The sequence below is a fragment of the Equus quagga genome, chromosome 1 (genome assembly GCF_021613505.1).
Source record: "Equus quagga isolate Etosha38 chromosome 1, UCLA_HA_Equagga_1.0, whole genome shotgun sequence".
Taxonomy (NCBI): domain Eukaryota; kingdom Metazoa; phylum Chordata; class Mammalia; order Perissodactyla; family Equidae; genus Equus; species Equus quagga.
Genome location: NC_060267.1, coordinates 104,373,327 through 104,391,862, shown reverse-complemented (window position 1 = coordinate 104,391,862; position 18,536 = coordinate 104,373,327). Strand labels below are relative to the sequence as shown.

At 47.4% G+C, this 18,536-nt stretch overlaps 1 protein-coding gene across 7 annotated transcripts in view; it reads right to left on the bottom strand.

Annotated features, from left to right (window-relative positions):
• VGLL4 (vestigial like family member 4) overlaps positions 1-18,536 on the bottom strand; it is a 142,396-nt gene that overhangs the window by 10,503 nt on the left and 113,357 nt on the right. The window contains exon 1 of one of the 7 annotated variants that reach the window (XM_046641529.1): positions 1,314-1,435. The exons of the other annotated variants lie outside the window; for them this stretch is intronic. Within the exon in view, the coding sequence (XP_046497485.1) occupies positions 1,314-1,420 (107 nt within the window). The 5' untranslated portion in view covers positions 1,421-1,435. Of the gene's footprint in view, positions 1-1,313; positions 1,436-18,536 lie in introns of those variants that run through there. 7 annotated transcript variants of the gene reach the window in all.

Sequence of the window (18,536 nt, the reverse complement as noted above, 5' to 3'; positions counted from 1 at the left end):
TTCTCTGGTTGACTATACAGAATGACTTACAGGCAATTAGAGAGTAAATTTTCAGCCCAGGAAGATAATCATGGAAGAGAACGTTCTGGTCAAACAGTCTAGGTGATATGTTACATACATGCCACAATTATCCTGGCCATTTTCAAAGAATTACAATACCCAAAAATAAAAAATAATGCACTTAATTTGGAAACCAGCCTGTCCATAATGTGATCTTCCTGTGATGATTCAGAAGACATTATAGGCCTTGACAATGAATGCCTCAGGGGCTGGGATCCAAACACCGATATCAGCCCAGTATAGAAGTGCGGACGCTCCACTTGCTGGATTTGGGGCCAATCAAATCCGAGATAAACTGGCTTTTACCTAAATGGACATTTATTGCTAAGTATACAATTTATCAGTGTAGGAAGAGATGACATTCTCACTCATACGACTCATCTTCAGTATCAGGTTTTCTCCTAAATTTGGATAAAATGAAAGGTAATGTTTGACAAGCTATGTCAGTTGCTTCCCTGACAAATCTCCTCCCCCTTATCTCCCCCCAGAATGAGGTTTTAAAGGTCACTAAGGAACCATGCAAATTCAGGGAACCCATTGACAAGCTCCTCAGTCAGAATCTGCCGCTGTCCAGTTCAGACTCCAGTTTATGCAGCGGATGTCAACTGAGCCCCTATTTTGTGAAGGTTACAGAAAGTAACACACGGCCTGCCGTAGGGCTACAGGCTCAGGCTCCCAGGTGCCGGCTCCAGCACGAGGGGAGGCAGCACACGCCAGAGAACCTGGCAGAGCCTGAGGGAGTCGGAGGATGCAGAAGCACTCCCAGTGGGAGGAAGGAGCAGCCTAAAGCCCAGGCGGTATCTGTCCCCATCCAACGTCAAAGTCACCAGCACACAGACAGCACCTCGCATCTTGAGTCTAGGTGGCACACCAATAGCGGCAAAGCACAGTCACGTGTTACTAACTCAGCTGAGCCCCTGGACAGCCAACACCGAGGCCCAGGGATTAGTAAACTCCTTTCCAGGGGAAAGGGATGCCCAAAGAGGGTGGTGAGTGACCGCAGTCACCTGGCTGACAGGGCAGAGGCAATGATGGGCAGGGCCACACCCACAGCCACCGCCTGTGCTCCCGAGCCCTGCTCTGTACCAACCCACGCAGGGAGCAGGGGAAGAGGACCTCTGGGGACACTAACTAGGAAAATGGTCACAGCAAACATGACGCAGCGAGGCATCACAGATCAAAGACACCGAGAAACACAGAAAAACATCTGAAGAACTCGCTGGTTAATTTTAGTAAAATTATACATTACTCACATTTCCAGCTCATTTTCCTGGTTCCCGGAGCTTAAAGACAGACATTGTTTTCCACATCCCACCCCCAGTGAATCATACCCAGGCTCCGCTGCTTCCCAGAGCATCATGTGCTCTCACGGACAGCAGACCCAAACCACACGCTTCCTGCCTGGGACACGGAAGTCGCCTGCGTTCTCGTTAAAGACGAAGTCTACTCAGAAGACCCAGCTGCAGTCCCGCTCGCGTCTAGGGGGCTCATGGTATCTCGACACCGAGGACCAACTGTCGACACCGAGGCTCAGCAGCACCCGGGCCTCCCCAGGATCTCACACGCATCCTGGGCGGGCCTTTCCGCCACCGGCTGTTTCAGGACAAGGCGACACAAAAGTAAAACGGTGGGAAAATAGAAGACGCCTCTTACACCTTCCTCCAGGACAAAGTGTTCCGGGGACAGATGCCACAGGCTACCACTCCACCCGCTGAGCTGAGAGACAGAACCGTCTACAGCATCTGGGAAGAAGTGAACCAGACTCCAAGCAGTGAAACTGTGTCAGACTCCATCACCTGACAAAAGTGTGCTGCATCCACTTGTATTCTCATTAAATAAGACTTTCTCGCCCTTCAACACACAGGGGCTCAGAGTTAAAAGCAAACCCTGGGGAAGGGATGACGTGACATCCTCGGGCCTAACCAAACTGCTGACGGCTACACCTACCCGACGTGAGTCTGCCTTCTTCCAGCAGGGGAGCGGTACAGGCAGCAGCCATTGTCGCTAATGCTTTCGAGGAAATACTCTGGGGCCCCCGAGGGCCCCGTACCGCATGCACCTGGCCACAGTCTCTGCAAAGGCACCCCAGCCCAAGTGAACGAGGCCAGGACCAGTTCAGCCCCATGTCTCCCCTGCCCCGGGCCCAGGCTCTGTAATACGTGGAGTCCCTGAGGTGGCAGTGGCCCTGAAGGATGCCAGAGCCCTCTCTCTAGCTCAGTGCCCCTGCTACTCCCGTTTCATTCCTTAACAGAAGCATTTGCAGCTGGGGACCTCCAGGATAGCGACAAGCCTTCACAGTTCAACACCGATGATAATAAAGTTGCTAAAGCATCTTCAATTTTAAAAAGCTTCCTCAGAGACTTGTACTTAATGCCATTGAACTGAACACTTAACAACAGCTAAAATGGTACGTTGTACGTCACGTGTACTTTACCACAATTAAATAAACTTTTTAAAATTAAAGACAAAAAGCACCCCTGCAGCCACTGCTTCCTGGGTCCTCAGGTTTATGATGTGGATGGGTAGGCGGCACCATCCCAGGGTTACGTGAAAGAGGACTGGGGTGGAGGAAACAAATGCTTTGCCTGAGATGAGATGGAGGCTGGAGGCCAACCACAGACACACTGGGCCCCCAAGATGGCTCTTCAGGACCTCCCGGCTCCTCCCCAAGCTTCCGGAAGGCCTTCCCTAATCCCCCAAAATGCAGGGATGGGGGAAAGGGCTGGAACTGCATGTGGGTGGATGGACCAGCCACTCAACACACCGCCAGCTAGCTGCGTCTGCCTTACCTCCTTAATCAGCCAGCTTCGTGGAGCGTCCCCAGGGCCATGTCCAGCCTCCCCAGCTGGCCCCATGCCCTCCACGCTCTGCCCCCTCCCCAGCGCTTGGCACAAGATGGAGCACATAGCGGATGTTTTAACAATTAAGTGAATTACTAAAGTACGTATATTATGTGTGAGTCCAGTTAACAGCATCTGTGATGAATGAAAAGGGAATTGAGGAAATTTCAGAGGAAATTCCCAGCAGGAAAGGCTCTTCCGTGAAAAAGCAGAATTTAGGGAGCATTTAAACATGGGGCATAAATAGTCGTGAAATGTCTTCTCTCTTTAACTACCTTACCCATCCTTTGTTTTCCTCCCCAACTTGTAAACATCCGTCCCCTCGTTGTCCAAACCCCACACGCACAGGGACGCTCACATCGCCCCCGTCTTGTTTCTCCTCATGAGCAGGATAATTCACTGCTTCCTGACCAAGCAAGAAGGCACTTGGGTGTGTCCCCACGACATCCTGGTCAAGTCTCGTCACCCCTTGGTACCAATTTTAGACGGGAAGTGGAGGGGGTGGTGACGCCACCAGCAGGGCACTGCGGAGCAGAGGAAGGTGTCTGCGTGAGCAGGTGGTGGGAGGTGAGGCAGAGACACCCTCCGGGGTACAAAATGTAAGTTATGTGTCACAGGCAAGAAAAAGTTGGGAAAAGTTGGCATTCAGAGCATCCCAAAAACAGAACAGCCAGGGGCTCTCTGCTTCGATGACAAGCCCATCCTGGTCAGCAGTGAATTGGGGGCAGAGCCTCTTCACCTTTAACTGTGGGGGAAGACGGTGTTGCATGTGACAACTATCATCGCTTAGCATCACTTAATAAACAAGGAAAAGGCCACAGCCCGACATCATCACAGGCTCAAGGGAACCCAGCCTGGGTGTGAAGGACACCACAGTGACTAATTACATTGCCACCACATCTGTCCACCACGTCACAGTTCCCCCATTAACTCCCCACAAAGGGAGCATCCCCTTTCTGCTGGTTCAGATTTCAGAAACCCATTACACGGAACTCATTATCACGTGACACTGGTGACCTGCAATTCTGGTGTGAGAAGCATATACCACTGCCATGTTGCCCTTAGAAAGGAGGGTCCAAAAGTCCAGCGCATTAAAAGTTGGAGAATCCCCCTAAGTGATTACTTACCTTAATTATCTTTGTTATCATACACTATCATTTATTGAATGCCACATGCCAGATCATAGGCTGGACCTCACTACCTTATTATATCCGGCACAACGCTGCAGACTAAGTGTCGTCATCCCCATTTTATAGACGAGTAAACTGAGGCTCAGAGAGGTTGAGTAACTTATCTAAGGTTGCAAAACCAGTACAGTACACGGATGCTAATTTATGGCTCTGAAGCCTTTCTTTGTCACCTTTCCAGAGAGACAAAGACAGGGAGAGACAGAGAGAGAAAGAGAAGGAGGGAGAGAGAGGGAGAGAGAGGGAGGGAGAGGGAGGAGGCAGAGAAACTCAGACCTGTGTGCCAGCCACCAGAACTGACAGATGGAGCCGCACCGTCGTACTCGCTTCAGACCTCTTCCTTCCTCTTCAAGGAAGCATGGCAGCGATCGAGGCGGCAGAACGAGGCAGACACAGGTGAAGCGCCCCCTTCACACCCCAGGCCCACCGCACTCTTCATGCTGCTGTTGTGCATTTGGGACTCCTCCCTTCCAATCACACACGAATATTTCTGTAAACGATGTGTAGCAGGTCTTCAACTCACATCACGGCGTCACACTGCATGCGCTGCTTTACAGCCCTGCTTTCCCCACGTGGTGCTGAGGCCCACCCGTGTTCCGACAGAGATGTAGTTTATTCAGTGATTTCCCTGCTGTATAGCACTCCTTCATAGGACTACACCATAGCTGAGCCATCTGTTCCTGTCCTGTCTGGCCTCTGGACAATCTCTGGTTTTTCCTTATTATAAATGACCCCACAGGGTTTCTCTCCTTGCCCATGTCTCCTCGTGCCTGGGTGCAGGGTTCCTGAGTGTCTCTCAGGTAGGCATCTAGAAGTGACTGCTGGGCTGTAGAGCTCCCCACCTTCAACTTCAACAGATGCTGCCAAAACCCTTTCCGACGTGGTTGTCCCCTCTGCGCTCCCTCTGCCAGCTGCGCATCCCCGCTCCTGCCCGCGTGCGTCCTCCATGACATCTGGTCCAGGCAGCCTGTGGGCATCTGCCACTCTCATGGTGTGGAATCACTCCTCCTTGTTATTTTAATTTGCATTTCTTCAGTTACCAGCACAGCTGAGCATCTTTTCAGACATTTATTGACTATTCTCCTATTCTGTGAATTATTCTTAATTTGTTATGGGTTGAATTGTGTCTCCACCAAAAGACGTTGCAGAGCTAACCCCAGTACCTGTAAATGTGACCTTATTTGGAAATAGTCCTTGCAGATAATCAAGTTATAGGCCCTAACCCAATATGACTGGGGTCCTTATAAAAAGAGGAGATTTGGACAAAGTGAGCGACACGTGCAGAGGCAAGGTGATGTGCAGAGAGAGAAGGCCATCGACAAGCCCAGGAACGCCCACTGCTCCCAGGAGTTAGTAAGGAGGCCTGGGACAGACTTCCTCATGGCCCTCGGCAGGACCAACCCTGCCGGCACCCTGATCGCGGACTCCAGCCTCCAGACTGAGAGACAATACATTTCTGTTGTGTGAGCCGCCCCGTCTGTGGCACTTTGTCACAGGAGCCCCAGGAGACTGACACAATTTCCATAGCCTTTCCCTCCTCCACTGCTTTATACTTCTTTAGATGTTCTCCATACCCATATTTTTTTATGCTTTATCTATAATTAATCCCCCCCCAAAAAAATGTTTTAAAGCTCCTCTGTACATTTTCAAAGAGGTCCATAAGATCCACTGGACCTCAGGTATCCTGTGTGCACTCCTGTCACCATGAGGCATATTTAATAAGCACCAAGAGATGGCAACATGAGCTGAGACCAGCGTGTGAGGCCAGGCCTGCTAATGAGAAGCTAGCGGACCAGCTGCCCCTGACTTCACCCCCTAGTACAATTCAGGAAGCCAGGAAAAGACACTCCCACCTGCCCCTACATACAAGAAGGAAGAAGCTTGTCAGCCAACTTATAATCCACAACCTTTTGGCTCAGGAACATCTGGATGGATGAAAGAATGAATGAGCCAGCAGATCTCTTCATTATTCCTGCACTGAAGGGCCCATCGATAACCAACACCCGGAGACCACTGGCCAGCTGTGAGGCCCGCCCACCTTCTCTCAGTCAATGCTTGTGCCACCCCTCTGTCGTGCCCACCACCATTCCCACGGGGCGTGGCCAGAACAGGAGGTGGGAGGCGGAGCGCTCTCCCAGGGTGACACGGCTGGGAGGTGGTGGGACAGGGACTCCAGTCAGGCCAGCCTTTCCTCTTCTCTGAAACAGCCTGTGAGGGTTTCAGAAAGAGCGCATTTCCGGGGTGGGCAGGAGGGAAAGTCAGCAATACTGGGTAGTGAAGAGGAAATCTGAGACATCTGCTGACTGATGGGACTCTCTCCCTAACTGAGTCAAGGGTTTCCAGACTAACCAACACCTCCTTAGAGTCTCCAGCCTTCAGGAGTCCCTGACTCCCCTCCGCGCCCCCGCAGTTCAGCCCTAATTAGCGTTTTGTGTGATGATGTGTTCTCCCCACGCCTGCCCTTCTTGCCAGGACTGGAAGGAGCCCCAGGGGAGAGTGGGCCTCTCCTTTCCTCAACACAATTACTGTGCAGATCTGCGTGAGGGACGCAGGGGCACCCAGGAAACCTGACTGGCCTCACCTGGAGCTAGCTAGTGCACTCCCCCATCGCAGCCACTTAACTGAAGCTTCCAGGTAACCAAAACGTACGCTTTAAGATGAAAATATTCTAAAACTGGTCTAGTTAGAAACCCGTCTGAAACATCCCGCAAATTAGTTCTTTCCTTTCTTGGGGACCCCAGGTCTTTATTATAAGCACTGTTTTCAGATGTGAAGCAGGAGCCTCCACAACAGGCCTGCGTGCTCTGCACAGGTCCTCTCAGATGCTTGCCCTCGTGGCTCAGCTCCTTGCCGTGTTCAGTTTCCTCCCTGGTTATCAGGTCATTTCTGGAGTAAGTGTGCCTCGCACTGCTGGTGGCCCTCATCTTTCTCTTCTCCTCACAGTGGGCCAGAAAGCCAGGCCAATAGGTTCGCTAGAAGGATGTGGAAAGTAAGAATTCTGAGTGAGTGCAGGCCTAGCACTGCAGCTTTCCCATCTCCAATTCCAGAATTCAGATCTCACTTGCTGGGGAAAGTAAGGGCTTTCTAGACCTATTGCCATCGAGAGGCAAGACTCACCACATGGCCAGCCAGCAGAGCAGAGCTCTCACAGCCTACAGCCAGGGAACTCAGTCACCTCTCTGAAGAGCTCTAGTCTTTGTACATAAGGTACTAGTTTTCTCTGACCAGAACTGTCTGTACATGTTTTCCATCATTAGCTGAGACGAAGAAAAACTAAAGTTTGAGAAAAGAGGTCAACCCTGAGAATATGACCGGTAAAGCATCTTGTCTGCCCCTATGTGAGCAGCTCCCTATGTGGAGAGCAGTGGCCTCCACCTGCAGGCCACCCCCAGGACTTAGGACAGACGGGGCCGATCCATGGGCACCCCAGCACTGCTCCTGGACCGCACAGATCACGTGCCCCGCAGGTGCACACTCGAAGAGTTCTAAATGAATAGAGGTGTAGCTGAGATTAATAAAATATAAATTAATTTAAAACTCCTCCTGCTACTAAATTTGTAGTCGTTTTGTCACTACGTATTCTCTCAATGAATATTAAAAAAATAGAACCACCATCATATTTTTGGCATTAAACAGAGTCCTTGTACCAGAGAAGGGATGGAAAACATATGTCTTTCCTTCCGTAACTCAGCTACAAGTCTGAGGTGGACAAGAACCAGGAAAGCTCATCTCTGCAGAGCAAGAGGCATCAACACGGCGCTATTTCGCTTTGCTGTCCTCAGTTAGGGATCCTTGAGACCAGACGGCTGGGGTCAGGGTTAGAGAAAGGGGGAGGGGAAGGCCTTTGCCCATGAGACTGTCCAGAGCCGGCTTGTAAATGGACCATGTCTGCAGAGGCTTTGCCGAGGTCGACCAGAAGCTCAGTTCTCCCCGCTGCCTCCTGCCCCCACACCCTCAATCTGCTTCTACACCCCACTGGCAAAGCCTTGCTTGTGCTGGAAAGCAGAGAGTGGGGCCTGCTGCTTTAGACCCTCGTCCAGAAGGCAAGGACGGAAGCACCTATTTCTTAGCCATCCACTAACCCAAGACTCATCACCAACCCGAGAGACCACAGGTTCCTTCTAGATGCTCCTGGAGGGAAGCAAACAGGGACAGTATGCATACCGCACTGCTCAGAAGTTTCCATAAATTGGTGTCCAGAGCAGTGCCGGGCACACAATAACTAATTTATGAATGAGCCAACCAAAAAGCAGATGAATTCCTTAGAAAAACCAGCAGCAACTGGCTTGAATAAGACCAAGGGGCTCAGAACGCTGGGCAGCCAGAGAGCCTCTGGCTCAGGGGACAAGCAACTCCAGCCATCGCAAACCCACCAGAAAGCAACAGTCTGAAAACACCTTCGACCGTCTCTTCCACCCTCATTCTTCTGGGCTGTACCACGCCATCTTTCCAAACTCTATTCAAATTCTTCTGAAGGCTCACACTTAGCTGTTATTCCACATTTTGCAGCAAATCACTGGAAAACATTATAAAATAGTTTAGGGAAAAGACCGGGTGCTTTCTCCTACTCAGGGGAAGAGAGCTGCACGGTGAAATGGCCGTGACACAACGAGAGGGATGTGGAATGGCAGCGTCCCTAAAGACTGCTGAGCAGCTACCTGTGGCACACTTCCAGGGGTGGGCGCTGACTTCCTCTTTAGACAATTCACTCAGCTATTGAAAAACTTCCATAAAACGTTCTTCCTCGTAATGAATGAAATCTGCTTTCCACTATGATTCTTCGGTCAAAGGTCTGCCCTTTGAAAAACTCAGTTAAGTCACTTCCTCTTCCCTGCCACACCCAGAATTCTCTCCACCAAACAAGGACCCCTCCAAATTATCCTAATAGCAGACCCCTTACCCTGCTGTCACCCAGCTCTGCACGCTCTCCAAGTTAGCATCCATCTGTAAGCGTGCAACCCATAATATCCAGATGTCACCTAAAGAACAGAGCACACAGGGGAAGATCACTGCCTTCTTTCTGAACCAAAGGTCAGGGCAGAAGGTCGACTAAGAACGAACTATGGTCAACAGACTAGGACACTAGAAATCAGGATTATTCCAAGCCCGGCAGTCATCTAGAACCACACTTGTCACAGCACCACCCACGATGCCAAGTTACTTCAGCAGCCGTGTCACATAGTAAGCGTGTGGTCACCTAAAACCCTCCTACTTTTCCCTCTTTGAATTCAGCTCATATTGGCTAAAGAGAGCTGTACATGAACTCCTACTCATATCTGCAGCATATGTGCATGCACGTCAGAGACAGACTATCAAACTTCCGTCCGGCACTACTGGTTTGTTGCAACCCCCCTTCCCGTACACGCACCTACACAACCACATTCCTCCACCTGAACACAAGCCGCCCTCCGAGTGTCTAGTCGCGATGTGACGGTAACCAGCGCCAAATTATCTCGCAGACTGCTTGGTATGAGGATAACCTCTAATTCAATACATTTATTCAACATTAAACAAAAATTATGAAAGCCAGTTTTTCCTTTAAAATCACCCACCTACCCTGACTGACATCAGAAACTTCATGGGCAAAATTACATTACTGAGTTAACTATATGACTATACTAAAAACTTTGAAAATTTAAGTATTGAGTATATAAAGTGATTAAATGGGGGCCAGCCCGATGGCGCAGTGGTTAATTTCGCACGTTCCGCTTGGGCAGCCGGGATTCACCGGTTCGGATCCCAGGTGCGGACCTACGCACCGCTTGTCAAGCCATGCTGTGGGAGCATCCCACATATAAAGTAGAGGGAGATGAGCACGGATGTTAGCTCAGGACTAATCTTCCTTAGCAAAAAAAGGAGGATGGGTGGCGGATGTTAGCTCAGGGCTAATCTGCCTCAAAAAAAAAAAAAAGTGATTAAATGCTCATCTAATAAAAGATACTGAGGCGTCTACCAAATATTCTTTAAAATATTTATTACTATTATTAAATTATTATTGATTATAAAATTATGAGAGGACCTAAAGGACCTTCCATCTGGGAGTAGATTACGTAGTGCATTAATTCTAAGCATTTAATACATTAATTCCCCTCTGAGCAACCAGGCACTCCAAGCTGAACTCCATCTTTCCAAAATCTAGAAGAAAAGGTTGGCTAAGCTATTTTTTTTTAACATAGGAACAAAATTTAAATTAGTTAGAGATTATTTTGAGGACCCTCAGGTGCTTACAAAGGCCACCACTATATGGACAAGTGATAGGCAAATCACCAATCCATCTCTATTCTTACAGCAAAGATCCCAAGGGACCTGAAAAAGAAAATTGATGGCCTACTTCATTTTCCTCTGAGTTATAAAATTGCATTTCTTTACAAATATTCTCATTTTCCAACTCTTCGTGGAATTCAGCACTGACTTTCCCTGAATAGTCTGCTTAGCTGTGCTGTAACATCACTAAATCTAAGAGCAATCTCCTGGCTATTAACACCATATTCAACCTGAAACCTGGAACCCTGAAACCCTGAAAAGAAGGGAGAAAAAGAAACCCAGGGCAACCTGATGGTTGCATTCAACACTCAACTGGCATATTTTTCCAAACTCCTGAGTTGAAGATTCTAAAAGTGGCTTCCGGGGCCGGCCTCGTGGCACAGCGGTTAAGTGCACACATTCTGCTTCGCAGGCCCGGGATTCACCGGTTCGGATCCCAAGTGTGGACATGGCACCGCTTGGCACGCCATGCTGTGGCAGGTATCCCACATATAAAGAAGAGGAAGATGGGCATGGACGTTAGCTCAGGGCCAGTCTTCCTCAGAAAAAAAATAAGATTGGCAGATGTTAGTTCAGGGCTAAGCTTCCGGGGGGGGGGGGGGGGGGGGATAAAAAAAAGTGGCTTCTGATAATCCAGAGGACTACCATCCCCCAAAGCCCCAAGTCACAGAACCCTTTCCTTTTCATGAGGACTTTCAAAACCAAATGGCAATGGTTAATCTTAACTACCCATTAAATTAAAATTACCACCCCCAAGAGTCGTCACACTGCAACTCTCTATTATTAGGCACCAAATATATTCTCAGAGAGCGGAACTTCTGTGCTCCAAATTGCTTACCTCTTTACACATTGCTCATCCCAGCAGAGTACAGAATACAACAGCTTAACACATCATAACACGCATTATTGTTAATTCAAGTGAACAGAAGTTAACTATTAGTCCTCAGAAGGTTTTTAAAATGTTTTTACTGTGGTAAAATGCACATAACATAAAATTCACCATTTTAATCATTTTTAATTATATTCAGTGGCATTAAATACATTCACATTGTTGTGCAACCCTCACCACCATCCATCTCCAGAACTTTTTAATCTTCCCAAACTGAGACTCTGTCCCCTTTAAACACTAACTACCAATCCCCCCCATTGCCTGGCAACTACCATTCTACTACCTGCCTCTATGAATCTGACTCCTCATATAAGCGGAATCAGACTCTATTGTCCTTTTGTGACTAGCATATTTCACTTAGCATAATGTCTTCAAGGTTCATCCCTGTTGTAGTATGTGTCAGGATGTCCTTCCTTTTTAAGGCCAAGTAGTATTCCACTGTGTGGATAAAGCCCAAGTTGTTTATCCATTCATCTGGTGACAGACACTTCGGTTGTTTCCACCTTTTGGCCACTGTGAAGAACGCTGCCTTGAATACAGGCATGCAAACATCTCTTCTATTCTTTGGGGTATATTCTCATAAGTGGACTTGCTGGACTATACGGTAATTCTATGTTTAATTTTTAGTCCTTAGACATTTTAACAAACAAACACACAAACAAAAAACTAGTATTGAAGGAGGTTGGAACTACAGGGTGCATTTTTCACTACACGTTTGCTCCTCTCTACTAGAGAAAAATAAAAGGTTTCCAAAAGGATGGGTCTGGTCCACAACAACAACAAATGCAAATCTTTGTAAACACAGTCCCAGTGGTTCATGAGAGAAACACTCATGAACAATGTAAACATTTTGACATAAAAATTAAATAAACAAAGAACATCCACCACCCAGCTCACTATGTCCAGCAAACTCAGGCACACATGGGGACTGCAGTCAACAATGGTGTGATCACCACTGAGCATCGTGGAGACTCACGAGCTACATATTTGTGGTTCTCATTTCTCACTATGGGACTTTAAAAATTACTTCCATCCGAGGATGGCTCATGTTAATTACAGTAATAACTACCATTTGTATAATATTAGCATACAGTTTTACAAAGCGCCTCGCACATACATTATCGTTAACAGACCTTCTATCGCCAACTCCTCCATAATGCCCGGAAAATGTGTTTCTCAAACGATGAAACTAAAACCCTGTTGCACCTATCTCGGCAGGCAGGTGAAGGCACCCGGACACCCGGCTCTCAAGTAGTCAATTACTTCACTCTCCATTTTAACCTCAGCTTCATTTTGGAGCAAGGAGGGGAGAAAAAGAGTGGGAGTTATTTTACAAGTTACTGAGAGACTAAGCAAAAAGCATTCATTTTCCATTAAATGTGGAGGATCACTCAATCTCTAACTGATCCTGCACTCCAGGGCAACTTACAGAGGAGAGACTCAAGTAAAATTTCCACGGAGGGAAGTGGTCAAATAGCTGAGGTCAAAACGTCCAGACTTCAATTGTGGCCAAGTGCTTTCGTTTCCCTTGTAATTTTCTTTAAGAATAAATGTTCAACCTAAAACATACCGCCTTTTGGAGGCGATCCTGGCAGCTGAACTGAGTAGGAAGCAAAAGCAACCTGTCCTCCCCCCGAGACTCCGCAGCCACTCAAACTCTGCAGCATTGTGCAGAGGCGGTCACATGATAGCCCAGCCTGGCAATAACATGTCAGCCATCACCTGAAACTTGGTTACTTCCAACCCATTAAGGAAACAATTACTAGTGTGCATGAACCTTCCAGCTCACACGTGCCCTCAGTGGCCAGCCCACAAACAGCTCTCTCTCTCCTTCCAGTCCTCTCTCAGAAGAAACTGTCCGTGGCACGGCTCTGATTGGGACAAGGTGCCCTTTGGTGAGGGGAGAGGGATGAGAGAGAAAAATCTCTGCTGTCCCTTCTGAGCAAAATCAACTCTACCTCTCCCAGCACTTGCTGCCTCATAGTTTAAATTAATTACAGCTGAAAATACAGGGTTGCCATCTGGTTTGAAAAAGCAAGGATAAGGGAATAAAATGAAAGGGTTTTTGGTACTAACCTCACTTTAATCATTGCCAAAGAGCATGAAGACAGCCCAGCGTCCTCCCACAAGAAAGCCTTGGGCCTCACAAACTTGGCAAGCCGTCCCAGGCACAGAACTGGAGAGGCAGAATGCCTGTCAGAATAAAAGTCCCCGTCTGAAAGCACAGTTGCAAGGTAAGGGCCTGCCTGCCCCCACGCTGCAAGAAAAGTTTCCTACGGGTCCCGGGATAGGTTAGCAACTCCAGGGAGGGTTTATTTACAGACCGTGTCTTGCCAAAACGTGACATGCATCATTACAGTTCCATTTTGTGAGAAAATAGATCTGCTGTCAGAATTATATCATGCGATTTCCTCTTTCTTTGTTTCTCCATCTTCCATAACATAAGGCTTTTATAAAACTCTAAAATAAGGCTAAACAAAACACAGGAGAGGAAGGCTGCTGCAGAAGGGAGCCAGCTCTGCCAGAACAATGCATGCCCCACTCCACAGCACCCTTGCAGCCGGCCCCTTGGAGAAGGAATGTCAAAAATCCCCATCTGTCCTCCGCTGCAGCCACAATTGCAGCCTCACTGGTGTTTTGTAGGAAGCAACTTCCTTCTGCTTCCCCCCCACAGCAGAATCCCGGTGAGAGGCTCTTTGCTGTTAGGACTCAGGCTGCAGAGAAATGCTGACTGCAGGCCCTGGGACCCAGGGGTACCACAGCCATCCTTGGTTCCCCTCGAAAGGCCTTCGGTGGGTGCAGAAAAGGGCCAAGTCGGCAGCTTTCTCAACCATATCCCAGCATCAAAGAGGCCAGAGAAGCGGAGCATCAGTCAGATTTTCAGCCCAATTTAAACTTTCACCTGCCCACAACCTGGGTTCTTTTCGACCCAAGTGAGTTTTGCAAACAAAACCTAGATGACCTGAGCCCAGCTGCTTTCAGAAAGTACCTCCCACTGAGGCACAGTGATGTCATCGGAATAAACTGATCAACCTGGTGTAGTCTTCACAAACCAGAGATCAGAGCCATTAACAGAGAAGATAAATGCAGATTATGAAGACAAGCATTTCTGTTCTGGGGAAAAACACATCTTCAACCCAAAACTGATGTGCAAGTTGTCTTCCAAATCCTGCCCTGACAGAATCATTGTCTATAGCAACAGTGTCCATAACATTCAAAATCTCAGGAGTGTAACTTTCGAGTAAATGGTACATCTGTCAAACCACAGGAAACATCTGGCAAAATGGTTAAATAAAAAAGAATTCAAACTTTTGATTTCGGAGCTTGCTTATGGTACCCAACAAGAGGCCAATAAAACAAATACCGAACGAGCCCAAGGCTAGAGTGAAAATGTCCTGGAGGGGAGGGAGAGGCAGACAGGTCAGGAAAGGCTGGCGCAATCCTGTTCCTCCATCAAGATGGCCGTGCCCCTGGCTCTGCCCTGCCCACCACCACCACCACCAGGGCTGACTCCTGCATGCTCACATCTCCCTGCCACCACCAGCAAAGCAGGCACTCAGGAAATGTGGGATAAACGCACTGATTAAGCAATGTACAAACCACACACTTCTCTTCATTCCACAGCTAACCTGTAGTAAGCATACACAATTATCTCACTACCAACACACAACCCAGACATGCGCCACAAGGTGACAGCCAACACATTTCAGTCCTGTCTAGAACACTTTAGAAAGCTCTTCCTTTAAAGAAAAGATTTAATAATTTGACCATTTCCAAATTTAAAAAAATATAATTTCAAAAACACAGTAAATAAAGTTGAAAAGCAAATAAATTAGGAAAAAGATTATTTTCCTACCACATCTGCCAGAGAATCCTTAATATGAAGAATTGTAACACATCAATGGAAACAAGATGAAGACCTAATTTTAAAAAAAGGGCAAAGATATAAAGAGTCACAAAAGAAGAAATCCAAAAGGCCAATAAGCATGTGAAAAGATTATTCTGTTTCCCTAGCAGCAGGGAAAAAAGGCAAGTTCCCACAATGGTTACCCTTGCAAAAATTAAACACGTGGTGACAATCACCTTCAGAAGAGGCAGGGAGACAGGCACGTGCGTACAGCTGCCGGCAGGAACGTAAACTAGCAAACCTACTGGAGACCAACCTGGCAGGATGCACCAGGGGAAGCAGAAACAGGTGACCCCTGACCCAGAAATTCCACTTCTAGAAAAATGTGAAATACGAGATACGAACAAGGATGAATATACAGAGATAGTCCCAGAAGTTTTGCAAATAATAACGAAACACTGCAAGCAACCCAAATATCTGTATTTGTTAACAAGTTCTTTTGGTTACAAGGAACATAAAACAAGGCCAGCCAGCTTAAGAAAAAAGAGGAATTTACTGGAAGGATACTGTGCTACATTTCTTGGAAACGAAAGAAGAGTTGAACAACCAATCCTTGAAAAAGGAAAACAGGAGATGGAAGGAGCTCTGTGCTCCTGTGAAACGCACCCAGCGCGGCTGCTCCCTGGAGCTCAGCCTGCGCTCTCCCAGCACGGGTGCAGGATGCTTGGCTGGGAGACACCACGCCAACCACTACAAGTTTTACAGCACAGTCACCGCGAGAAACACCACGGGCATCTTTCTAGGTCCTACATGTATATCCACCTCCAATCACAGCGCCATTAAGGACTTATTAACATCGTCTTTAAAAATTCTGAGATCGTTTTTATTAGATATCAAATGTGCTGCTGAAAATTAGAAGACCCCTCCCCACACATATGCAAATGCTGCCAGTTTTCACAGTCAAGAGACTTCACCTGAGCTTCAAATGAATTATTTATAAGTAAGAAATTGCAGGTCTCACAGGAAAGCAATCCACCAGGGTTTCCTAAGTCTAGGGAGAAGAGGAATAGGGGTCTGCTCCATCTTTGCCATGAATAAGTAAAGGTACTGAATTTTTTTTAAAGTAAAACTGTTGGAATTATTGGCTAGAAATAGAAACGAACCTTTGGGGCAGTAATAAAAATTCATAAAAGGTGAATGAAGTTCTCATAGAACAGGCATGAGCATTTTAATTTATTCCATATAGCTCACCATCTGGGGTTCCAAATCCTCTGCTTCCTCCTTCAACATGACTTCTCTCCCTCGCCCTGCCCCCTCTTCCTGAACTCACGCTTCCTACCACCAAATAACTACACACATGTCCTGAATACTTCCCTTATTTATCATATACAACATTATCCCTTTCAGTGTTGATGGTCTCCCCGCCCTTGGTCCGGCTGCAGTTCCAAAGGGAGGTCTCACAAGGAGCTGACACTCCAGGGCAGTCCCTGTCTGGGTGCCCTCCTCCCTTAGCCTCCAAAACACCACCAGCAGCCACCCTGCAAAAGGGGACAAACTATTCTAGATTAAAGACCACTAAAAGACACCACAACTAAAGGCAACGTGTGATCCGTAATTGAATCCCGAATTAAAAGAAAACCTCTATAGACGGCATTATTGAGTGTGAACATATATTGTATATTAGATTGCATCACTGCTACAACACATGTAAAGAAAGAGAAAGTAAATGTGGCAGAATCTTAACGACTGATGGATCTAGCGAAGGATATGTGGGTGCTCACTGTACCAGTTATTCAGTGTTGCTGTAGATCTGAACTTTTTCCAAAATGAAAAGTTGGAGGGGAGGGAGAGGAAAATGGTAGGTGAGATTATCACCAAATTTGGATGGTATGTTTAGAACGTTCTAACTTAAAGTACAACCAACATGGGATGTTGGGAGCCCTCAAACAGTCTTACAAAAAAGCTGACACAGGGATATGAGGAGGAACCTGTGTGATGGAGAGGGACACGCCATACACATGAAGATGCCACAGGCAATGAAAATGTTGGTTTTAAATACTAGCCTCAAAATGAAAGCCACAAGGCAGACTGGACACGAGGCAGGTTGGACAACCCAAAATGCCCACTCTGAGCTGTGGGAGAGTTGCTTCCCATACTCTGTGCGGCTTGCCTAAAAGTGTGCAATAGCAGGATTTAAATAAATTCTTTTTAGAAGTTAACCACGGTGAAGGAGTCTTTCGACAATTGATAGTCCAAGGAGGTCATCTACTGAGAGACAATATGGGGAAAGGAAATTTGGGATAGCTCACCAAAGTCTTGAAGGTCATCCTAAAGAACCTGGCTTTTAACGTGTCGTCAAAAAGGAGCCAGAGCCACTGCCCACCAATAAACTTTGCCAAACAGGCTCTCAAGAAATACCTGCTGACTGCGGAGCACCATGGCCAGCAGCCCCTTCCAACAGCGGCTCCATTCCCAAAGCACATCCGTGTTACACGGCTAGCTCCTCAGGAACACGCAGCATCTGTGCGTCCATCACCTGGTATAACCTCCTCTAAAGCTAACAGCCTAACACAAGTGAGGCAGTGTCGTTCCAACCAACATACAGGGATCGAGGGCTATTAGTGATGCAAGCCCAGAGTTATCACACACAACAAAACAAACACAATGGATCTAATAGAAAATAGAAAACATTTTGGCTTTGGGAACTTTTTAGGTAGATTTGAGAAATAGCAGAAGTAGTAGACACTTGGGCAGAGATCTGTGTGCTTTCCTAGTATGAACACATCACTCTTTGGGTCAACTTCCACTCAAAAGAAATGCCTGGCCATCTCTCTGACCTGTGAGGTGCACCCACCTGATACCTTACCTTATGTCCACACTGGGATCAGAGCAAGATGCAAAAGAAGAAATATAGAGGAGTCGGGGAAGGGAGGAATTTCACTGATACAAGAAACTCTGCAGGCTTATTACTCAAAGTCAACATTGAGATAAGATCATTTGATCCAGAATAAACATCACAAGCAGGGCTAGGAATTCAGATTATAAACTGAGCATCTGCCAGGTACTAGGGATTTACATTTTTCTGTCTTAGGGCAGGTGGTGCGAGGAAAGGAAGGCAGTGGAGGTAGCAGTGGTGGGAATCTCTCTGTTCCAGCACGTTCCCTGAACTAAACATCAAGACTACAAGGAAAAAATGGAAGTACAATAAGTGGTGCCACTCAGAGTTTATCACATATTTGAAAGCAATTCTTATCATCTTTCCTAGTCAAAGGGAAGAACGTTTTGACAGTGCTCTCCTAGTGACTCATTTTCCATTCAAACATTGACTTAGCACCTACAGGATGTCAGGCACTGTGCTGGGTGTTAGCAGGACAGACATAAGCAGATTTAGCCCGTGTCCTGGAGGGACTTGCAGTTGCGGGGGGGGGGGGGGGGGGGGGGGGGGGGGG